Below are 25,252 nucleotides of genomic sequence, written 5' to 3'. Positions count from 1 at the left end.
CTGGTGAAGAACAACCTTACTGATTCCATGTCTCCCAGTATGCTGTCTATAAAGTGGCAGATCCTCTTTTGTACCCAAATCTCTCTGTCTCCCATTCCATGTCTATGAATTTATCTAGTGAAGAAAATATACCTTAAATCGAGTAATAAACTATATTGTATCACTCAGTCTTATAAAAAATACACTTTATTACATGTGTCTCAACATTTTCTGATGCATATTACAATCAAACACAGCTTACTATACACAGTAACCAACACAATGCTCAAAACATATAATAATATATACCAGGTGGGTGCTATTATGGGGGATACTGGATGAGTTTACCCACAAAAAGCTCATTAGTCAGCCACAAAAGAAGGAGAGTTAGTGGATATTAGCCAGAGAGTAACTTTACACCTAGACAAATCATGTTGCAATGCAAGGGGTGCAAATCATACTTACCTACTCTACCTGAAGGTGGGCGGGAGGCTCCTGATTTTTCGGATAGTCCCTTGGACCCCTGGAAGACTAGGTGGATCTCCTGTATCCCGCCCACTTTCTAGTAAAATGGGCAGGATGGGGAGGTAATATCGGGAATCGCTGAGTCAGTAGGCAGGAGGCAGGGCTAAGATGTTGTGAATCGTATCATTTTAGCTTTGCCCTTCCCCACAGAAACGCAATTTGCTGATTTTGTAGGTGAGAGACCTAATGACATGAGAGCCCGGCCTCATTCCCCGAAGTGGTCATCTGCATCTCCTCTCTGGGCTGCTCTCGTGTAGTGCCGTAGTTATTAATACATAGGCCCCTATATCTCTCTGCACATTTTTAATCTGCCCCCCACCTGCAGTGCAACAAGGTTTTGGCAAGGTTAAAGTTACTTGCTTTTTGTTTTCTTTGCTTTCAACTTAGAATCAGACTCATTCTTTTCTTCTGGTTTTTTTTTTTTTAAACTAAAAATATGATAGGTGTTTGGTAACAGGCATAAAGTAATGAGAGAAAATTAATAGAAAAGCAGTAAATTTAAATTAACATAAAATAATTTACTAATTCATTACGATACTGATGATTATAAGTCTAATGTAGTACATCATTTGTATTCAAATGTTACTTTTAGGACCAAGGAAACAGTAAAAATAATAATATGCTATGATTTATTATTACTAAAATCATGGAGGTACACAACAGTTTTGTAACATGGAATTGCATGAAGATCCCCTCTTATATATATATGGACATTGGTTTTGAGTCATGTCCCACAAGTTATGAACCCTGTGTTTAAAATATACATAAAGGTGGAAAACAACAAGGTTGTGAAAGGTGCACAATGTACCCAGCATGCCGCTAATATAGCTATGTAATTAGTGTTTTATCTTTTCAGATTCCTTTCTTGAAGTGTGAATTAAATCAATCATCAGTTGTGTAATATAACCAAGGCAAAACTGCACCACCCCTGTCAAATTATATCTGCCCTGCCTGTTCCAGCAGCCAGGTCCAGGCAAGTGTATACCTCGCTTTGATAAGAATACACTCACATAAGACGTTTAGTGTACCAGGCAGCTACTCAAAACAGAGGCAGACATAATGTGAGTAGAACCGTTCCTCAGTGTTTCAGGTAAATCGTTAGATCAGTGATTCCCAAACTTTTTTGAATCACGGCGCCCTAGAGTAACAGCATTGTTTTTTCACTGCACCCTTAAGCCAAAAGTTTGTTATTGAGAAATTCAGAAAAGAATTTAGTAAAGTATTAAAGTGAAGTAAATTGTGCTTACCTGTCATCCTTCGGTTTGGTTATATGGTGGTGGACAGGTTTGTACTTCTGTTTGTCCACATATTTACATTACATTGACCATAAATAATTTGATTTGGTGCTGAGCCACCAACCTGAGGTACCCTGCAAGAGTCCGAGGCACCCCTGCAAGAGTCCGAGGCACCCCTGCAAGAGTCCGAGGCACCCTAGTTTGGAAACCACTGCGTTAGACTGAAAACTGGTTCAGCCCACAATATCGCTGTCTACCCATGTTGGAGGATACACTTTGAGAAAACTCAGTTCCTGCAAACATTGCAGCACACACTAATGAAATCAGTACACAGTCATTCATTTTCACAGCTTTATAACCTTCATGTGTTATGACTCTTGGAGTCCTTTTACTGAAACATACAATATTGCTTTTATACAGTGACTGCACAAACGCTTGTACATAAATATACAGTTTGATAACTAGAACAATAATAGACATTCTGGGCCTTATTCAGAGGTGGACAGAGTGTTGATGTCTGATACAAGCGACTGATGCTTTAAGTCTATGCATGCGTCCGAGTCGCACTGCACATGCGTTCCGATGGTTACCGCCGAAAGCCACAAAATTAATTTGGATGCAGAGAGGGGCAAATTCACTGCACGTTTCTGGATGGTAACAGGGGTGGATAGCCAAACGCGGGTGTGTCGCAGTCAGTGACTGCGTCTTTTGTCGCAGTTGCACTGACTTCGGCGGCCATGTTCAGACGGCCATTCTGTGCCTCCATGGGGCAGGTCCAATGTATGATGGTGCGATGACGTGCAGTTGATATACTGAAAGCGGCATATTATCGTTGCAGCCGATGGGCTTCTCTGTCCCATTGGCTGCAACATTAGCATAAAAACGCAGCCGCTCTTCGGAAAACGATGAAGTCGCGGCTGCATTAGCCTCCACCTCTGAATCAGGCCAACTGGACAATTCAAATGTTTTTTTATTAAAGTGATACCATGCTAAACACATTCTCTTTGATGATCTAAAATTATTATATCTGTGACAAAAAGTCTGTTTCTACATACATCTGTAAAGTAAACTCTTATAAACCCTTCATTTAATGTATATTTAATATACATTTTAATCACCTGTATTCTCAAAGGCACACAATTTTAGAATGACGTCTAACGCCACATTATTGGCAATAGAATTTAAGTTTTTAATCACAACAGAACTAGGTCATTAGTTAAATACCTGATGACATGACACATTTGTCATAGTTTACATGATTGAACGGTTGAAATGTTCTTTCTTTGTCTGACAAGTAAATACATAAGCTGCCACATTGTTTTTAGTATCTACTGTCTGTCTTGTTTTCCATGTGTGCTCTGTCCATACATATTGACATACCGCACTTACTTCTCCAGAACTCATGCTGAAATTTGTCTTGTGTGGAATTGTATACCAGAGTAGGCAAGATGCACCTATTCATGATGACCACCTCATACGAGATATCTGTTTGTTAGTAAGAATACACTAGATTAGTGCTAGTCACATTCTGCTTATGGTTCAAGACTGTCCTCTTCACGTTTTTTTTACCAACAGTATCCATGGAAGTACTGCAGCCAAGACCGCCACAAGAAATATCAACAAGAGAATCATGATTAAAGATGGTGATCGGCAGCAGTTGACTCTGGCGTCCACGTGATGTGTTTGCGCAATGGTGACAACATCCTCACTGTCCATTGGCTGTCCTTGGTCACTGATGACAAAGACTTGGGAGCCACATGTGTGGCTTGTTAGATCTGTGTTGGTATCACCAGGACATGTGCATCTTGAGAGGTCTTGAAGACTGTTAGACCCAGTTGTCTCCTGGATGGGGATAACTAATGTGTTGGGGTTTCCTATAATTGCAGAGTGCCTTAAGCATGATGGAGTGAAAGGAACCTCTAAGATCTGATTGAGCTCTCCAGTTTTTGGTGGCAAAATAAGGCCCCTTTTGCTAAGAAATGTCACATAGCGGCATAGAGGACAAATTATATTCTTCTTTATGGAACCCTCCTTTTTGGCAGTCATTAGATACTTCACCAGGCAGTCATGGCAGAAGGAATGACCACAGCTCAACCTTCTCTCAGAAATACTGGGGTTCTGCAGATGCTCGTAACACACGGGGCACTCATTCGATGGGGTCTCTTTGCTGGTGTCTTCACTGGACATGGCGTATTACCACAGCTTTCTGAAAACCAAGAAAATTTGTTTCAAGAAGCTTCATTAATTGTTCCAAAACTATTATTCCAAATAACATTTAAATAATGTTATGCTGTCTAATACTTGGATCTTAATTGTTTTAGATCTCCTAAGATCTCCTAAGAACAAATGGTCCCCTTTTGTTAATATTGCAGGTTATGGTTATATATGTATAAATGCCTCTTAATATTATTTGTATAATGTTGAATTCTGGTGTCATTGTTTTACGGTTCTTTTGGAAAGTCTTTGTATTATAAGCAACAACACATCCCTTCCCTTGGAGTAAAATATAATGGTTATTAGAAGCCACTTCAGATTTCTGTGGTCTGTAAAGAAGCACCCATCCTTGTGCATTATTCTATGTCAATGTAGGTTAATGGCAGTGACAGACTTTCCAGTGAGTGTGCATCAATCGACTGATTCTGTTCCTATGCTCTCAATATCCTGAATACTCTGTGATCACGGCAGGGGCTATCTTCTAAATGTGTAACTCACTGAGCACTTCCACATTCTGTGCAAGAAGGCTGTGGGGAAAACCAGTCACTGAAATTTCATCAGATATGGAAGCAGATTCAATTAAGTGCGAGTTCTCATTGGAGCCTTGTGTAATGTGTCTCCGGGGGTTATTAACCATCACTTATTTTTCCTTGTACCTCAAAAGTGCTGTACCATAATATCTGGAAATATGTGTGTGACATCATGTGAGGCTGAATCTACCCCATGGAGAGAGGTCCAGGTAATATCTTTTCCCAGCACTATTGGATTTTGTGTTATGTAGATCTAATTGTAGTTTGAATTTAAGCTGCATTCACAAACATGTGTGGACCCCCTAATATTTATCAGTGGCTGTCTTTCCCCACTATGTACCCTCCTAGTTCTTCCTCCCATGGGTACATAATCATACCCACTTTAGCAGCAGCATAGTGTGAGTCGGGTACAAATAAAATGAAAATAAATACAATTATCCCTCAGCCAATAACAATATCAGAGCTTGTATACTCTGATAATCAGGAGAACTAGCTTACTACATTTTAAGATAAATATTTAGGGTAGTACTATTCACAGAAACCTAGCTTGGGGAAGAATTATTGTAAATTATTTTGCACTTTTTCCTCTATATAAGGAACATGAAATAAAAATATGTTTATTCCACTATACTATAAAAGGAAGTCATACCAGTTACAAAAAAGACTTGTATATGCTAAAAACATATAAAATGTATTCCACATGGAGTGTACTGAAATAATAGATACATAGACCCCCCTAAACTAGCCTACAGGCTATGCTAAATACATGACAGTATATTTTCTATAGAATAATACTAATGATATTAATAATACTACTACTTCTGATATACTACTAATAATATTAATAACAAATCTCATAAATGCTCGTAAAAATAAGTACTGTAGCATACATTAACTTGTCGTAAAAAACTTGGTGTAGAAACATTTATCAAATTTAAGCAACAGAAAGAAAACAAATATTCTGCCTATAGAGAAGATGAACACCAGCTATCTAAGTAAATTAAAGTACAGTGCTTGCAACAAAGTCTGTCATATGTAACATAACAAGCATAAAATAAGGTTAAACAATGCACATCAACTAAATAAAACTCCCCCTTCTAAATGTATTATATTAGATGACAGTTCTGCACCTAGTTACACATTTGTCAGTACATAATAGTGCATTGGTAATACTTACATTGATAACATTTGTTGTGGAGCTCTACAGTCAAAGGTCTGTCCTCTTCAGGTGTATTGTATGAATAATCTGAAACAAGAAAACATAGTGAGGTTTTAAACAAGATCAGGGTGTTTTCTGTGTTGTGCAAAAGGGACAATCATGATCATCCAATGCAGAGATTCTCAGGACTGACGTGAATCACTGAATGCTGCTTAACCTGTTTTTTTTTTTTGCCTACTGGGCTTGGCATTAAGCTAGGAGCCTACCCATCTTTCCAAGTCACCAGCTGAAAAGTAACGTGGCTGGCCTGGTATAAATTTGTATTGGTTGTTTTTTTTTTGGGTGGGCTGGCAGCCAGCCCATCATTGTTTGTTCAGCAAAGAACTACACACCTGGACTAAAAGCTTATAACTTGCTGAGTATCCTACAGGGCACATAATGGACTGGAGGTAGGAGATTTTATGGAATAGACAAGTAATGGCATCCCGCAGACTGGGAAATTTGACGGAATGATGTCACAGAAGCCTCTAAAGAAGGAGGACCTGGCAATTCGGAAAGAATCCCCAAAAACGATGATATTTTTATTAACCAGTGCATTTGATTTTTAGTGATCTATAATGCTGCGTAAGGTCTTTCTTGGATACGTGTGCAATACAGAGGACACAGGGCCTGATTCAGGTTGGATCGCAAAGATGCGTTCACACGCAGCCAGCCAATGTTTGCATTCTGCATGCGTATAAGACACAGTGCACGTGCGCGAACCAGCCACTGCATTTGCTGTGAGCACGCAGGGTCTTCACACAGTGATTGACAGGAATTGACCTTTTGAGGGTAGTGATAGGGGGTTGGTCAGAGAAACGCTGGCGTGCTTGGGCGTTTAAAAACCGTTACAGGGGTGTGCATAATTAAGCACCTGCGATTGCAGATGCGGGCAGAGGTCTAGATAGCGACAGGAAGTTTAGCAGATTGTGCGGTAGGGTCGGGTCAACCACAACTGTGCAGATGGTTCCGATGTTACCGATGTTTTCGCTGACTTGCGGATGCATGTCATGGGAAGTGGGCGGCTTTATACAGTAGTGGGCGTCTTGGTATAGAGCTGCGGTTGTCGTGCGATTGCATTCAGTAGCATATTTTCACAGTGAGCGGGTGCGTGCGAACCAACCTGAATAGGGCCAACAGTTCACTTTAACGAAAAAAAAAAAACACAGCAAGGGAATCTAGCAACCTACTTGTCACAAGTAATTAAAGAGACAATAAATTGCATCTGTCATTAACAAGGAGGCAGTAATTTTCTGTACTGAGCAAATTTTTAAAATAAGAATATACTGTAGGTTGAATTGTCCAGTGAATAAACGGTTAAGGAAATTTTCATATTTAAGGGGATGGTGTATGTAAAAGATACAACATAAAAACTAGTTTGAGACGTGCCATGATTATATGTATACTTTTAAAATACATTTTTGGTTTAAAGATTGATGTAATAGTTAGAATTTTACAACTAAAAACAGGAGAGGCGTAGGAATTACCAGTGAATGAACGCACAATGCTAGCACATACACAGACAAGCCCAGTAAATGAATAATATGAATTACATCAATAAAACATAATCAGTAGATCTAATCGAAGATTGTGTGCACTAAAATGTAAGATTACTGTATTAAACCTGAAAATGTTTATTCACTGGCTGATTCACTCTATTCTAACAATTCAGTAGGAGTTACTGACAATAGGCAGATGCAGTAGTTGCAGGTTTTATTTAGGCTGCACTAATAATCAGGATAAACAAGTCAATCAAAGCACACATAATTACTGGCATGAGGCAGCCATTTTGTGGACTTAGGGTTGCAACCTTCCCTGGAAAAAGACAAATACTGGCATATCCACCTCCAGGGGCTGATTCTGAGTCGCATTGCGATGGCGGCCCTAGGCTGCGACCTCGGTTACAGCGATGGGATCACAGATGCAGTGAGGAGGCAGGGTCGGCATCAGGGGGGGTCTAGCAGAACTGCAGTCCTCGGCCCGGACCCTGGCTGAACGGGGGGGGCGTGGCCACTGCTACTGCCCGCCACCAGTCACTGCTAGCTACCACCCGCCGCTTCCAACCTGGTTCCGGTGCCATTAAGTAACTAGAGGAGGAGATGGATTTAAGAATAATAAACAGGACGGGGGGGGAGTGGTTTGGAAAAAAGAGCTGGGCAAGGCACCGACTGGATTTAACAAACAGGGTGAGACTGGACTTAATAAACGGGGGAGGGGGGGAAGGAAGTGGGGAAAGAGCGGGGCAGATCATGGCACATATTGGATTTAATAAACGGCAGGAGGGGGGGTGAAGTGGGGAAAGGGCTTAATAATTTTTGCCCAAAACATTTGACAATTTTTTATTTTATTTTTATTGATAAGGTGGTGGGGGGGCCGGGACTGACAAAATAGGCAGTCCCGTGCCCCACGATTTCTGATGGCAGCCCTGCGAGGAGGTGTGTGTTTCCTGCAAACATGTCCTACTGCGTTTGCATTTGAGATGAACGAAATTACACTGCTGCAATTACGTCCATCTCTGAATCAGGCCCTCTGTACGAACACATCAGAAAGCATGTGCAGTAAATCACAATCGCACAACTACGTCCAGCATCAACATAGTGTGCAACTCAGAATTAGGCCCCTTTTCTTTCTGCACTATTAATTACTTGTTTTTCCCAAGCGTAACCTAGTGCAAAAGACACAAAAGAAAAATATATATAAGGAGTATTTGAACTTAATAGTACTGTCAGAATGGTTGGAACAGTGGCACTTCTCAATCAGCAACATCATCAATTTTCCTTTGACTCCTTAGAGGTGGGCAGGAAAATGTGTGATGTCGTGGTACTGTATTTTAATGCAATGTTTGGATTTTATGGGCTATAGAGTGTACACTTGACACAATACACTCTAAAGCCAATAAAAACCAAACATTGTGTCAGAATACAGTGTGTTATAGATACACTCACCCATATCATTCTATAGCTATATATACAGGTTGAGTCTCCCATATCCAAAATGCTTGGGACCAGGGGTACTTTGGATAACGGAATATTCTGCATTTTGGAATATTTGCATATCATAATTAAATATCTTGGGAATGGGACCCAAATATACACACAGAATGCATTTATGTGATATATATACCTTATACACACAGCCTGCAGGTAATTTTATACAACATTTTCAATAATTTTGTGGCTCAAGCAAAGTTTGTGTACAGAAATGAAATTTATTTATGTTTCATATACACCTTATACACACAATAAACACAATAAAATGAACACAAGGGTATAGGGTTAGGCGCTAGTAAATGTAAAAAATAAAATATACATTCCTTAAAGGGTTGTAGTTTGTAGGATTTCTGGTATCTTTAAAATGGATCCGAAGAGTCAAAGCATATGCAGTTTTCTCATTCAACGCAGATGAATATAAAAGAGAAAAACATAGCCAATGTTTCACATGCTTTTAGATATATATTTATGATGCAAAAACAGGGAGGGGGGTGTGTTTGAAAGACACCACTGAATTAATGAAAGTGCATACCCCACTCACAAGAAAGAGTGATTAGTTGCTCCCATAAAGGTTTCTTTTAGGGGTCCACCAACACTTAATATGACGTATAAGAAACTCCCAAAAGGTGCGTACCAAAACTCACATAGGCAGAGTATAGACGAAATACATAAAGGCACCTTTTGGGAGTTTCTTATACGTCATATTAAGTATTGGTGGACCCCTAAAAGAAACCTTTATGGGAGCAACTAATCACTCTTTCTTGTGAGTGGGGTATGCACTTTCATCAATTCAGTGGTGTTTTTCAAACACACCCCCCTCCCTGTTTTTGCATCATAAATATATATCTAAAAGCATGTGAAACATTGGCTATGTTTTTCTCTTTTATATTCATCTGCGTTGAATGAGAAAACTGCATATGCTTTGACTCTTCGGATCCATTTTAAAGATACCAGAAATCCTACAAACTACAACCCTTTAAGGAATGTATATTTTATTTTTTACATTTACTAGCGCCTAACCCTATACCCTTGTGTTCATTTTATTGTGTTTATTGTGTATTAGAGGAGTAGGTGATATCCTTAAGAACTCAGGGGAATACCTTTGGGCTGCTTGTGCACAGTTAGGTTGTGGCACGACTATATATATATTTTTTTTTTTCTACCTTATACACACAGCCTGAAGGTAATTTTAGACAATATATTTAATAATTTGTGCCTTAGACAAAGTTTGTGTACATTGAACCATCAAAAATCAAAGGTTTCATTATCTCAGTTATGCCAAAATATTTCCATATTTTGGAATATTCCGTATTTCAGAATATTTGGATATGGGAGACTCAACCTGTATATATATATATTTAGTCTTACATGTTCGGCGCTCAGGATGAGCTGAGCAAACAGGGGTGCCTTCCTATTGTAATGTAGAGTAGAAATTCCTATAGCAGTGCATAGCAGCACCACAAATATAAGGAAAAAATGAGGCAGCACTCTCAAGCCCAAAATGGTAAAAAAAGCATTTAAATGCACAAAATCATGGGTACAGAAGAAAATGAAGTTTTTTTGCTTTGTTAATGTACAGTCCTGAGGAAAAGGTCTTAGGATCTTGAAACATCGATTCCTTATATATATATATATATATATATATAAATATATATATATATATATATATATATATATATATATAAGGTGTAGACCAGTGATCCATCAAAGGTGGAAGTTGCACTTGATGCAATGGTTTCTAAATTTCAAGAGCGGGGTTGTAAAATAACCCACTTGAAAAAGCTTAAACAAAAGGTAATGCAGATGCCTCGCAGTGATACTTTTAGGTCTAAAGTAAAAAATAAGACTGATAAACATCCAATACCATGGGTAAATTGTTATACTAATGCCAGTGATAACATCAATAAAAACTGATAGATATCTGCCATTATTAAACAATATCCGAGTAATGACAGCCTATAAGAAAGGAAGAAATTTTAAAGATTTAATGGTCAAATATGATATTACTGACCTGAAGAACCTACAATTGGTGAACACTTTTGTTGCTTGCTTATTCTAGGGAACACTATTAGCCACCCTTAAGGTGCGTACACACGGGTCGATTTTTTTGACGACTGAATGATAACGATGTCGTTATCACTCAATCGTCCAAAAAATCGTCCAGTTTCTGCCACAAAACAATGAACGATAACTACCAATGCATGCTCCCGTTTGCAGTTGGTAGTTGCCATTCATCGCCCGAACCTCCTGTCCTACCTAACGATATTGTCAGGTTGAACAGGGATAAGGGAGGGAGCCCGGCACTGAACAAAATCTTTATTGATTTCATCCAGTGTTTGTGCTCAGTGTTGTTAACAACACTGAGCACACCCCTGTCGATTTCGTTTGGGGAGAAAATCATACCGTGTGTATGCACCAACTCACCGGTAAAAAATTCTTAATAAAATACCCTTTAACATGTACATCGCGATTTGTGGTACGTATATGCTTTGTCTTGCCCATGTGGTAAACACTATGTGGGCAAAACAGAGTGCCAAATCATTGCACAGCGATTATGGCAGCCTTCCAAAAAGGAGTGGCAGAACAACCAGTGGCTAAACACTGTTTGGAGGCAGGTCATAATGCATCTAGTATACAGTCAAAAATTATTGATCAAGTACCCCAATCTAGGAGAGGAGACAATAGAGGTAAACGCCTGCTACAATTAGAGAGCAGGTGGATACCCAAACTGGACACCTTAGGCATGCAATGTTTCCTTTAAAAATAACTTTAAAAAGAATAATGTAAGCCTTATCTAAATACCAGATATTATAGTACAAACATAGAATTAAATAATTTAGGTCCTAGATGGTAAGATAAGTGTTAAAAATCTATAATTTGGTTGAAAATAGCAAAACTTATGTGTGGAGTTTATACTTGTTTGAATGAAACTTTAGGCCTATATTGTTTTCTCTAAAAATAATAGTGAAAGATTGATTTAAATACCTGATATGATAGTACAAACATGGAATATAACAACTCAGGTTTTAGATGGTAAGATAAAAGTTAAATATCTCAAATATGGATGTAAGAAGCAAAAATTATGTGTGGAGTTTATATTTGCAATCAAAGTTGTTTGAACATGTTGCTACAAATTGTTTCAAAATGTTTTTAATCACTTGTATATGTATGTAACACTATGGTATAATTTTATGTCTTGGTGAATTAAGATATATATTATTATGGTATTTCACTTATATAACAGCTTTCAATTTTAATGTCTGGGTTATCAGTGGATGTTACAAGCTGGCATTTAATTGTTTGCAGGTGAATGACATTGATTACCCTTCACAAGTGCACACAATTAATTGGATGTGGGAGGGAGTTCTTGGCTACATAAAAGTACTCTTTGTGAGATGTATGTTAATCCCTGATGACGGGCTTCTGCCCGAAACATATGTTAGGTTACAAATAAATATTGGTGATTGAAGACAAGCCTTGTGAGTGCTGCCTTTCGTCTACTCCTTGTATCTGTGATTTATTCCTTAAAGGATGGCACTGGAGCAGTTACTTATTTTTCAAGCAAGGAGTGCCGGGTTTACAGGACTGGTATATATATATATATATATATATATATAAATTCACGGGGTGCGGCACTCACGGACATATAGACACAATAGACTGCTATTTTTCGGGACTTATTACGCCTAAAGAAGAAAGAGGTGGATTTTAAACTTCATGGCATTTCACTAAGTGATTACTTCAAAACTAAGAAAATACCACGGGGATTCAGAGTAAGAAACTGTCCCACTATTGGACGGAACGACCCTGTATTTTGTAAAAAATGGATTGGGATTTTGAACAGGTGCTCCTATGATCTCATCCTATTAGTGATTGATCAATCAAAAAAGGAATTAACAACTATCGGGGAGAAAATTAGCAGATTTGAATTAATTAATTTACCGATTTTGCAAGCTGATAAAGAGCTGGATTGGGCGGAGAAATTATCTAACCAACTCAGTATTTATAAACGGGATTTGATTAAATTCAAAAAAGAAAAATTACGTAAAGTGGAACTTGATTATGAGAGACATCAAGTTTACCGATGGCTGTCAGGGGGCCAACAGGAATATGGTAAAAAGGAAACCCTTTTTTAGAAAACAGAAACCGCAGCACATAGCTTTTGATATGGATTCATCACAGGATTTTTATAGCACTGCTAGTGATACTGATTTGCCTAAAAACACATCAAGAAGAAAGCCTTCAGGCCCTTTAGGGGTGACAACTCGTACACAACAAAATCTCGTTCCAGGCGTTTTACCAGACGCGGTGGACAGAATAAGAGGGGAAAGTCGTGGCAAAAAAAACCCAGTTCCACGGAGAATGTAATTTTTAATCTCTCTTCACACAATTTATCCAGCAGCAAGATTAGTTTACTAAAGAAGGGTCTTTCATTTATCCCTGATAATCCTTTATTTGAATATGACTGGCAGGTTGAAAAATACCAATTACAGAGACAGTTGAGATTGAAAGAATTTTTCTTCAAAACCCCCCAAAAATCCGGCAATATGCCAAATGATGAGGACAGACCTACAAAGTTGTTACAATTTAAGGAGAAATCGAAGTTTGATCCAATTTCATACAATCCATCAATAAAAACGTTTATAAGTACTTTAAATCAAAATGTTTCAACTGCGATGGATAACTGTCCCCCAGTGCACCCGAATTTATCTAAACTGGAGAGACAAGCCTTACATTCATTATCACGGAATGTTAATCTTACAATTCGACCAGCCGATAAAGGCGGATCTATTGTCCTGCAAGATACTGTGGAATATGTACGAGAAGTTGTGAGGCAATTTAGCGATCAGAAAACTTACCGTAGATTGAGTGGTGATCCCACATCATTATTTAAACAGGAACTACTTGATTTATTGATATTTGCGAGGGATACTTCTGTTATTAACGACGCTTTATTGAATGTGTTGTTGCCGGAATTTCCGATCATGCCGGTAATATACACATTACCAAAAATGCACAAAGGGATATTCCCTCCGCCTGGCAGACCGATTATAGCGGCCAGGGGATCACTTTTTCAGCCCTCATCTGTGTGGTTGGATTCTATTTTGCAACCCTTGGTACAGAAGCATGAGAATTTCTTGCTTGATAGCACGTCTTTTTTGAATAAGCTTAAAAATTTTGACCCTTTGCCTGACAATGTATGGTTTATAACTATTGATGTAGCAAGTTTATATACTAGCATCCCACATGTGGATGGGATAAGTGCGGTGCGCCAATTGTTATGTGAAAGCAAAATTTTTAGTGACATACAGGTGAGGATTTATACACTTCTACTTGAACTGATTCTGACTAAAAACTTCTTTATGTTTGATAATGTTTACTTTCAACAAATTACGGGCTGCGCCATGGGCTCTGCGGTCGCTCCGGCGTATGCAAACATTTATATGTTTATGATTGAGAAAGAAGTGTTTTTTCAGAACAGTGATATTGGGTCTGATAGACTGTGTTATACACGCTTCATCGATGATTTATTCATTTTGTGGAAAGGCACCAAAGAAAAATTTGCAAACCTTATTGAAGGTCACAATGCTACTTCTAGTCCAGTGAAGTTCACATATGTTTTGAATCAGGATACAATCGATTTTTTGGACATTAGATTGATCAGGGAGGGTAATAAATTAACTACAACTCTTTATTCAAAACCCACTGACAGGAATACTCTACTACAATACCAGAGTTGTCACCCTAAAAAATTGAAAGCTGGGTTACCTTTTTCACAGATGATTAGGGTTCTTAGAACCAATAATGATAGGGAAAGAGCCTTAAAACAACTTGATGATATGGGTGAGAGATTCGTAGTGAGGGGATACGATAAACAGCAATTGTTAGTGACCAAACAAAAAGTGTTGTCTATGAGAAGAGAGGATTTATTATGTAAAAAACCTAGAAAAAATCAGGATAACAGATTACCCTGGGTCATGAAATATAACACTCATTCCTCTAGTATTAATGTAGTGTCAAAAAATCTCTGGCCTTTGATTACTACGGACCCAGAATTGGGGCTTAATAACTGTAATCTTATGCCCTGTTATTCAAGGGGGAAAAATGTAAGAGATTTATTAGTTAAAACAAACTATTCTTCCAAAGAAATATCCTCTTCATCACATTTTCTGTCTGTGAAGCAGTTGGGTTGTTTCAGATGCACGTGTTACCTGTAAATTTTTAATACCTGGCAACTCGTTTTGCCACCCACATACTGGAAGAAAGATTCCAATTAAATTTCATCTTACTTTTAATAGTATGTATGTGGTTTATCAAATCTTATGCCCCTGTGGGCTTTCCTATATAGGAAAAACTAAAAGGAAGTTTAAAGAACGAATGGCTGTGCATCGATCCGCCATCAAAGCTGCTTTACAGAGTGGAATGAGTGACCAACCCGTGGCCCGACATTTTCAGGAAAATAATCATCCGTTAGTATCATTGAGATACAGAATGATCGACCAGGTTTTGCCACTTCCCCGTGGGGGTGATCGTGATAAAGTCTTGTTAAAACGGGAAGCACAGTGGATTGTGAAACTTGATGTTTTACAACCTAAAGGACTCAATGATCATTTATCATTGTTGGGTCTGGGTTGATCATTTTTTGACAATGGTTGAATTAGTAGTTGTTGTGAGGGGTGTTGATTTTTGATTTTTGATATTCTTATAATATCCTCATAATACTCATATGTGTAATAGATCTATATTATGACTAGGCCATACCGGAGTTCCCTTTGGATGGGTTTGGGTTATTATATGAGACCTATGAGCAATGTAAACATTTTTGTACTTCAAATTCATTGTTTCTTACTATAGGGGTTACTATATGGGTTGCGGTAATGGATGGGTTACACCCTCCAAAAAAAAACCTGGCAAGGATGATTTGATTGACCTGAGTGCCAGTCCTTTGATTGAGTATATATATATATTATTCAAAGCTTTAAAAATATATTATTCTTTCCCACTGTGTTGAAGGAACATCAGTTCCATGTGTACATGTAAAATAAAAGCATAAAATAACACAATAGTGTACTCTGTGCGTAGAGAATAATGTGCAGCAAGATTCCTAACCTTTTACCAGGTGAGTCGTGCGTGAAAATTTGAAACTGTGTCAGATTTCAACAATCCCAAAGTGAACGTGACCTTTGTTGTGCTTTGTGGTGCTCAATGAAACATACAAATACATTTCATAGTGTAATGTGTGACCACAAATTAAACCTGTGTAAATAAAAGGTTCCACTCATCAACTAAAAGTGTTTCAGATGTTTTTGTTTTGTTTTTCATTTAAGCAGCTTTAGACCTTCATGATAAATTAACAATTCTTTTATATTTTCTCCAATAAGTAAAAACATTTCATAGTGTAATACCATCAGTATACATATTAGCTGACAAGGGGAATACACTTACAAAGTTCCATATAATAATGGCGTTATACATGATAGTGACTACTGCTGCATAAGCTCCTTTCAGCTGTCACTTCACTTGTACGTGTTTCACAAGATGCCTCTTGCTTCCTCAGGAAACTACCCTGAGTCCCAATTTTATTAGTGATGTTGAAATCTTATGTGGGCTCTACACCAGATTTCTAGTGACTAGGCTTCACTCCCATACCTGACAAAATTATCCAGTTGGAATTTGGGACAAATTAGGCAATGACCATATTGCCCAGATCCACCCTAACCACAGTCATGTTGTGCAAAGTCGCACCCATAGTTCTGGTAAGCCACACCCTGTTTGACCAAATTTAGGGGTCTATTTACTAAGCAGTGTTAGGAGACAGAGTGAAAATTGATAAGGTGCCAGCCAATCCACTCCCAATTGTCATTTTTCAAACACAGCCTGTGAGATGGCAGTTAGGAGCTGATTGGTTGGCACCTTATCACTTTTCACTCTGTCTCCTAACACTGCTTAGTAAATAGACCCCTAAACTGTAATGAGATCATTGAGGCTGTTATCGGTTATGAATTCTCATGTAATTTACAAAACAATGGGCTCCAATGAGTGAGACAGGTGCGCTCTACTTAGATTGCAGTCTCCAAGGGAGATGTACCACACCTTCAAGAGACATAAAGTGGAGACGTTGCCCATAGCAACCATTCAGCTTTTAGATATTTATTTAGTACAGTCTTTAAAATGTCAGATAAAAGCTGATTGGTTGCTATGTGGTACTTCTCCACTATATCTCTCTTGCAGATTTGATTCATCTCCTCCTCAGGGGTAGCTGTCAGTGTGAAAATACTCTACCAAGTGTGTGAACATAATCTGCCAAAATCTGTAAACCTGAAGATCATGGGAGGTGGAGCCAGGACCTGATTTCCCTCTAGGCAACCTACAGTAGGTGGGACTGCAGTACAGCAGCGGGCACCCACTCAACCCCTGAAAGAGCTTAAACATTATCTGCACTGATCTATTTCGATCTATATATATATTTTCATTCAGACTGTTATTCATTTTCATTTTATTTATATTTTCATTTTAGATTTATTTTTATTTTCAATTTTATTTATGTTTATATCAAATTTAATTTTTCATTTGTTATATTTTACTTATTTTTCGTTTTCAAGTGGTTCGCAGATTCATCTATTTGTTCCACATTATTACATGTTAAATTAATATCTCACATTCCTTTACAATACATTAGACAGCCACATGCACGTTCATTAATTTTAAGTCAGCGCTTCTTATATTGTAACAGATTCTTCCTATTAAAAAATAGAAAACATAGAAGCAGCTATAGATTTTCAGGTGCGCTATTTTTATCATTTTCTGAACCTAGGTGCTCGCCTAGAGCTTGGCGGGACCCTTGGAGCCTGTGGACAGGCCCCTTTGCCCCAAGTAATCCGGCCGGTCAAAATGCTCCCAGAGGAGCACTGCGCGAGTACAGCATGACGACATGATGTCACACGGTCCTGCCTACATTTCCAGAGAGTCCCGCTGTCTGCACAGGTCACTGTCACAGGCTCAGAGTGACTGTGCATACCAGGGGGAAGGAGGAGAGTCACCGGATCCGCCGTCCAGCCCCAGCTGCTCCAGCTTAGGGATGGCCATAGACCATCGGATGATTCATAATCACGGCCAATCACACGATATCGCATGCGACCCCGTGCAAATCCGATTTTTCGTTCTGATTTGCCGATGGGCTGAGCGATTATTGATAGAGTGTGCACGCACTGTGATCGCACTGCGCACACACGCCAAGGTATAGTGCTATGTATTATATGAGGGAGAGGGGCCCCAAACTGGTATCTTGCCTAAGACCCCATGAGGTCAAATCCGGCTCTGGACAGAGCTATAATTCAAATGAGGAACCAGATTCTTAACTCACTGATAAGAATTCAGTCTGTGGGGTTTTACTGCATAGTATATTCTCTATGCAGACTTCAATTCTAATTACAGCTTTATACTGACAGTTCACATTACTAATGAACAAATATGTTTCTGTAAATATGTGAAGCACCCTTGCTGTTTATCTGTAAGCGGATTGCTTCCCAGACTGTGTGCGCTGAACCACACTTTGGTAAATGCAATCATCACCAGATCTTTGTACAGTGTCAGCGACCTGAACTGAGCCGACAAACGGGACGGAAGTATTTAGCTTATGCATCTGTTAATGTGTCATTAGTGTATTTGCAGATGACATCAACACTGGAAAAATATGAAATCTTAAAGGAAAACTATCTTCAAAATGGAATTCTTCTTCAAGAAATTAATAAAAACATATAACATTATAGGGCATATTTATAATTTTTTTGCATTATACCTATATTTATAATTTTTTGCATTATTTTGTTTGCATTAGACACAGACCCCATCCCGCAATCAGTAATAAGTAATGTGATGGCATAAGCAATCACTTTACTTCCTCCTTCTGCCCCTCGAGGGGGGCTCCAAACCAGTGCACGTCTGCAAGCGGACATCACCAGGAAGGGATCCTACAGAAAAATTGCGGTTAATAGTCCATAGGCTACAGTGGCTAACGCCATCTGAAGATACATTCAGGGGCTCCTTTATATTTGCAGGTATATCCCTCTAATATGATTTGATAAATAGGCCCCTCGGTACACTACACTAAACAAGAAAAACATTGCCTACACACTTGTTTATATATTATTCGATTGACAAACAATATATCGCAAGTGCATCAGCTGGTGTGTACACCCAATATGTCTGTGAACGACGTAGTTCACAGACATAGTAGGTCGGTACTGCAGCACAGCCGATGCTGTTATATCTGAAAGATATAAGGGTGCATCTGGCTGTGTGTATGAGCGACCCACCGATCACTAGTACACTTGCTGCAGAGAGCAGTAACATTGACATTTAAACTGGGTGGGCAAATTTAAATGCCCGCCCAGCTGTGATGTCAGCCCAGGCACATCGAGCGGCCTATTGGTGTGTACAGCTTACAAACTGGCCAAACTGGTGAATCGAGCTATTGAACCCAGGCATGAACCTTTAATGTGCTCTGGGCACACAATCCAAACACACTGCTACAAAACCAAGGCATCCAGTACGCTAATGACACCCAACGGAGACAGCCAGTTTGCAGGCTGAATAAATAGTGATGTGAATGTTGTTTCTCATTTCACCAGAATCCAGTGACATCACTTAGGAATGAATCAGCAATGTATATTGTACAAAGTATAGTGAATCATTTAATTATTTGGCATTAATGAACATGTCTGTATTTGAATTCACCAATTCACTTTATAACTCAGTTTGTTTTAGTACCTGCAAGGATCAGTATAAATGACCGCCGGACCTATGTCCGGCAGTTCAAATCCCGACGCCGGAGGACCGGCAGCAGTGAAGATCCAGACAGGTAATTAAGGTAAGTATAACTAAACCTCTCCCCCCCTAACCCTCCCTTAGGGGTGCCTAACCCTAACCTCTCCCACTAGTGCCTAACCCTAACACCCCCGTAAGTGCCTAAACCAACCCCCCCCGCCCCGCAGCCTAAACCTTACCCTCCCAGGGGGTTGCCTAACCCTAACCTCCCCCTGGGGGGGCCTATCACTAAGCTACCCCCAGGAGCCCCTAACCTAATCTAAAATACATATTATATTTTATGTGGTTAAATAGTAATATGTATTTTAGAAGTTATGGTTTTGTTTTTTAATGGTTCTAGGGGGGATATATGAGCACTGCTAGATCCCCTAACATGTCCCCTAAAAGAGCTACAATCACTGGAATGAATATAGACACCAAACTGACTGAGCAGCACGCTGAAGAGTTGACAACACATTTTGGGGTTGGGTATGAAATGCCGATGGCCGGGAAGTTGTCTGACTAAATCCTGGCACCGCAATCCCGAACGCTGATCAGGGGGTAACCTGATCACCTGAAATAAACCAATGCAAACATGGAGAGAACATACAAACTCCACACATATAGGCGATGGCTGGGAAATGAACTCATAACTGTAGTGCTGTGAGGCAGGAATTCTAACCACTACACAACCATACTGTCCACTTGTAAGTACAGTCTCCTACCACTTTAGTACTGCCCCTTTCAATAGCATTTACATTTCTGTTTCTCACAAGTAGTAGTTGGTTTTGCCTAATTTCTAACTTATTAGTACAATTTGGCAAATTTAATGTGTGTGAATCATTTTATTACATTGCTTGAAGTTCACCCAGATATGCTCTTCTCTGCAATATTTTTAAAGCCTTCCAGCTGTCATACTGACCACACTCTATCCTCCTCGCTCACTGTCTCTCCCCTCTATGTCACCCATCTGTCTGCCCCTCCTCTTTAGATTGTAAAATCTCACAAGCAGTGCTTTCTTCTTTCAAATGCTTTATTCTTGCTCACAGTGCCATCTTAGTGTATAGATTAGAGACACTGGGCAGCTGCCCAGGGCCCTACAATTCTAGGGGCCTTTGAGCAGGCTGGGCTGGGGGGTATCTACATGGAGTGTGTGACCGCTCACTCTGTGCATAGGAGGAGTAAGAATAAAAAGATGCTCCCTGGCTGCTCTGATTGTGAATTACACACATTCAAAGTGGCCAGACAGCATTCTCTACCTGCCTCCCCCCCTGCAGCCACAGAGCCATATTGAGGAAGGGGGAGCACAGGGGGAACAATCCCACAAGCCCCCCTCTCTCAAGGGGCCCACATACTTTAATCACAGCTGCAATTCAGAGCAGGAACTGCAGTGCAAGCTGGAGAAGAGAAGAGTGAGATGGAGTCTGTAGTTCTCGCTTTACATTTTTTTTATGTTTAAACATTGATTTTGTTGAAAATACCAATAAATCTAAAGGTTTAATTTTATTGACCATTTACATTTGTATTCCTGTTAATGGATGGGTAGGGGCCCCAATGCATTGCTTTGCCCAGGGCTTACACAGCTGTTAAGACGGCCCTGTGTTCACTTAAACCATCATGTGCCCAAATTGCACTTATATTTTAATATATAATAATCATAATAATTATTATTAATAATAATAATAATAATAACAATTCAGGTTGAGTCTCCCATATCCAAATATTCCAAAATATGGAATATTCCAAAATATGGAATATTTTTTGCATGACTGAAATAGTGAAACCTTTGCTTTTATGATAGTTCAATGTGCCCAAACTTTGTTTAAAGCACACAATTAATAAAAATATTGTATAAATTTACCTGCAGGCTTTGTTTTTAAGGTGTATATGAAACAAATAAATTTCAAGTATGTACACAACCTTTGTTTGGGCCACAAAATTATTGAAATATTGTATAAAATTATCTGCAGGCTGTGTGTATAAGGTGTATATAAAATATAAATGCATTTTGTGTTTAGATTTGGGTCCCATTCCCAAGATATTTCATTATGGTATGCAAATATTTCAAAATATGGAATATTCTGATATCCAAAATACCCCTGGTCCCAAGCATTTTGGATATGGGAGGCTCAACCTGTAATAACCTTTTGTAGCAAAGAACATAGCATGCAGACAGCAATGTACCCGTATATACTCGAGTATAAGCCGAGTTTTTCAGCACATTTTTTGTAAACTAGTGGTTTAATACCCGACTTGTAACGTACCTTATTGAGGAGTGCCGCTGCCCATCCACTACATTATCGATATTCTCTGCAGAGGGCACCCACAGTATCATAGTCTGAGGGACGAGTGCCGAGTCTTTGTTACACTATATATATATATATATATATATATATATCTCAATGCCTGTCATGAATCCCTAGCCGACATTCTGCCGCCTGGATTGTGGCTGGCAGCTGCAATATTTCCTTTATATTATAAAGGGGCATGTCCTTCAATTTTAACCTACTGGTGTTTATTACCCGACTTGTAGCGTACCTTATTGAGGAGTGCCGCTGCCCATCCACTACATTATATATATATATATATATATATATATATATACATGGATTTGCATATATATATATATGTACATACACATGGATTTGCATATATATATTATTACATATATATATATATGTACACACACAAGGATTTGCATATATATATATTATATATACATATAAATATATATGAACATACACATGGATTTGCATACAGTTAGATAGATACAAAAGTCTAGTAGTTGTAGACTAAATTTTAGTATTTACATCTCATTTCAAGCCATATGGGCAATGTGCTGTCAAAATGGTGTGAAAAAGCTCAGAACAGCGGCGAAACGTGATAGCAACATCACTCATCTTACCTAATGCTTCCATAAAGGATGCACAGGTCAACGAGCAATGTAGTTTTACTATAATTCTGGGCGACATCACTCAGAAATAAATCTGCTCTTAGAAGGGATATTTTATAAGCTTCAGTTTGTTAGGTGCCGTCAATCCATTAAATATAAAATAATTTATATATATGATTTTGTAATTAAATAACCGTCAGACATGCCTTTAACCATTTACTTAAAAAAAGCATTTATTTATTGACAAATTACTATGTTACATTAAATGAATGATTAAAAGTATAGGCAGCATGTAGAGAATTTGGTTTCAGTGCAATTCTCAGAGAAGTCACACCAGGTTGGTAAAGCAGCTTTCAATCCTGTGCTTGGTAGACAAAGGGGTGATTCAGTGGTGGATGCAGAGAAGCCATCTAGCGCAAGTGACCAAGTGGTTTCCCTCTGCGCATGAGTCTGAGCTGTACTGCGCATGCCTCCCAATAGTTACCGCACAGAGACGCAGATAAAAATTGCATGCAGATCCATGCAATTTGGTTGGTGACCGGGGTGGGTGGGGGTGCTATCAGACACGGGCGTGTTGGTGTCAACGACTGCTCCTACAGACGCAGTTGCACTCATACCGACAGCCATGTTCAGTCAGACCTTCTGTGTCTGCCATAGGACAGGAGCAATGTCTGATTGTATGGCCAATGGTGTGCAGCCAGTGAACGTCTTAATAGCATCATTAGAATAAAGACGCAGGACTGGCTACAATAAAAGATGCAGCTACTATTGCAACAACGCCCACCACTGAATCACCCCCACTGTGAGACTAGTAATTACACTAGAGATAGTTTAGGGCCATATTCAATTAGGGAGCAAAAAGTCCGTGCTGGACTTTTCGATCCACATCGGAGCTTTTCTGGGGATAAAGCATCGGGCGCATGCCTGCTTTATCCCCATATTCAATTTGGAGCTGGCAAAAACAGGAGCCTGCGGAAAGGTGAGTATCGGGAAAAATATGGGAATTTTTAGGAAAATTCATCGTGGGAACCCCCTAATCATGTCCTGACATGGGAGATCACTGTGGGTACCTCTGTTTTTCCCTGCTGAAGGTAATTAGGGTTTTTAAATAGCCGCGGCAGGTGTTTTTTTGCGGCTATGAAGAAGTGATGAAGAATAGCACTTAGATTTTTTTTTTTTTTAAATTAGTTATTCCTATCAAATTTGGAGTACATGAAATTGGGGGTAAGCATATTTTTTAAGTCCCTAAAGGTAATTTTAAAAATTCTGCAAAAATGCACCTGCCGTTACTCTGTGCAATGAAGAAAACACCTGCTGCATACTTGGGGACCCACCAGAATTAATTTCATTAGTTTTGCATTCTGTTCCCCTATTTTTTTTTTCACCCCCAAATTTAAATTACATTTTTTGGGGTTGTCCCTTTTTTTTAATTCAAACTTTTTTTGACACAGTTTTTTTTTAATGATACTCCCATTGGTGCAGGATAATTTTTTCAAGCCTGCACCCCTAAATCCCAATTCTGCTCTTTTTTTCGCCATGTTAAACATGGTGAAAAGTTAGCCCCGTTTTTTTACAAAGACTTTTCGCATCGGCGAAAGGTCTTTGAAATTGAATACGGGGATAATTCAAATAGGCGAAAATGACACTTTGCCTCAAATTGAATATGGCCCTTAATCTCCTTTTAGTAAAATTGGTGCCTGTATAATACTTTCAGAAAGATATCAAATTTTCACCAAATTTACTAAAACTTTTGTACAAATCTTGTAACATTTCCATTAGTCAATTAGAAATATAAAAATTTGCCAATTTCCACAATTGCCTATACTGCATATGTAAGTACCAAACTAATGATTGTGAGTCACTATAGCCTTATAAACTTTTTCTCTAGATGCTATTAATATCTTTTTCAACTTTGAAGAAATGTTTGTCTTACGCAACAATGTCAGTAAAAATGGTTTCAGTTATTACGTTTGTATAAAACTTTTAGTAACAAATAACTATTACTATAAGTTTACATGTCAGTTCGGCATACTGTATCAATTTGTTGCACTGTATTACAACTGTAGGACATGTAAAAGTGCCTGTTCATGCTCAGTCCTATGAAATGTTGCCAATTAGGATCCTGTGTTTGTATAATAATAATATAATAATAATAATAATAATATAATAATAATAATCTGTGCACCTAAGTAATATTAAGATTACGTTCACAAGTAACACTGATGGAAGTGGCTGCATCTTCGACTACATCAGAACATTGGCAGGAACTTTTTTCTTCCACTCTACAAGCTTCAACAGAATAATAAAAAATGTATGGTGAAACATATAGCTCTTTTCTGTACTTTAAATCTATGTTTCTCACAAGTAGTTACATATGATTTACCTGGTTGGCCTCAGATGCTTCTGTCAGGCTGCGGTACCAAGTACAGAGTTCCAAATGCTGACCTCTTTGCAAATCCTCAGATTTTGTTAGTCCTTCGGACCACACCCTTCTCATGTATAGGGGTGTGGTCACATTTATGGAACCACAGCATCTCTCTCACTATAGACTACAAAAGACACTTCCTACTTAACTACGTAGCTACACTGTATATACATGATATTAATCACTACCACAGGTTATCCAGTCAGACAAGTACCACGTACTTTGCTAGAACTACACACAGATTAAATGCCAGGGTGCATGAATAATGACTTAACAGGCCAACATAATACAATGGCATTTCAAAAATGATGCTATGATATTTTAAACATACAAGCAAAAATAAAACAGGATCATAATACTATTAGTCAGAAATTGTAAAAATAAATCCTATTTGGTTTCACATGACACACAACAGCTCATGCGGATACTTTGTGCACAAATATTCTCTTGTATAGCC

At 38.7% G+C, this 25,252-nt stretch overlaps 1 protein-coding gene across 1 annotated transcript; it reads right to left on the bottom strand.

Moving 5' to 3' along the window:
* Window positions 1-1,146: 1,146 nt before the first annotated feature.
* RNF222 (ring finger protein 222) lies at window positions 1,147-24,801 on the bottom strand. The gene is made up of 3 exons (XM_088468478.1): window positions 24,754-24,801; window positions 5,661-5,729; window positions 1,147-3,945 (listed from the first exon to the last, which is right to left on the bottom strand). The coding sequence occupies exon 3, from the start codon at window positions 3,924-3,926 to the stop codon at window positions 3,294-3,296; it is 633 nt and encodes a 210-aa protein (XP_088324604.1). The 5' UTR covers window positions 3,927-3,945; window positions 5,661-5,729; window positions 24,754-24,801; the 3' UTR covers window positions 1,147-3,293.
* Window positions 24,802-25,252: the final 451 nt, after the last annotated feature.

The sequence above is a fragment of the Taudactylus pleione genome, unplaced genomic scaffold, assembly GCF_031769625.1.
Source record: "Taudactylus pleione unplaced genomic scaffold, aTauple2 ptg000012l, whole genome shotgun sequence".
NCBI classification, from domain to species: domain Eukaryota; kingdom Metazoa; phylum Chordata; class Amphibia; order Anura; family Myobatrachidae; genus Taudactylus; species Taudactylus pleione.
Note: the sequence above shows the minus strand (reverse complement) of the source record. Positions and strands in the feature narration are given on the sequence as shown.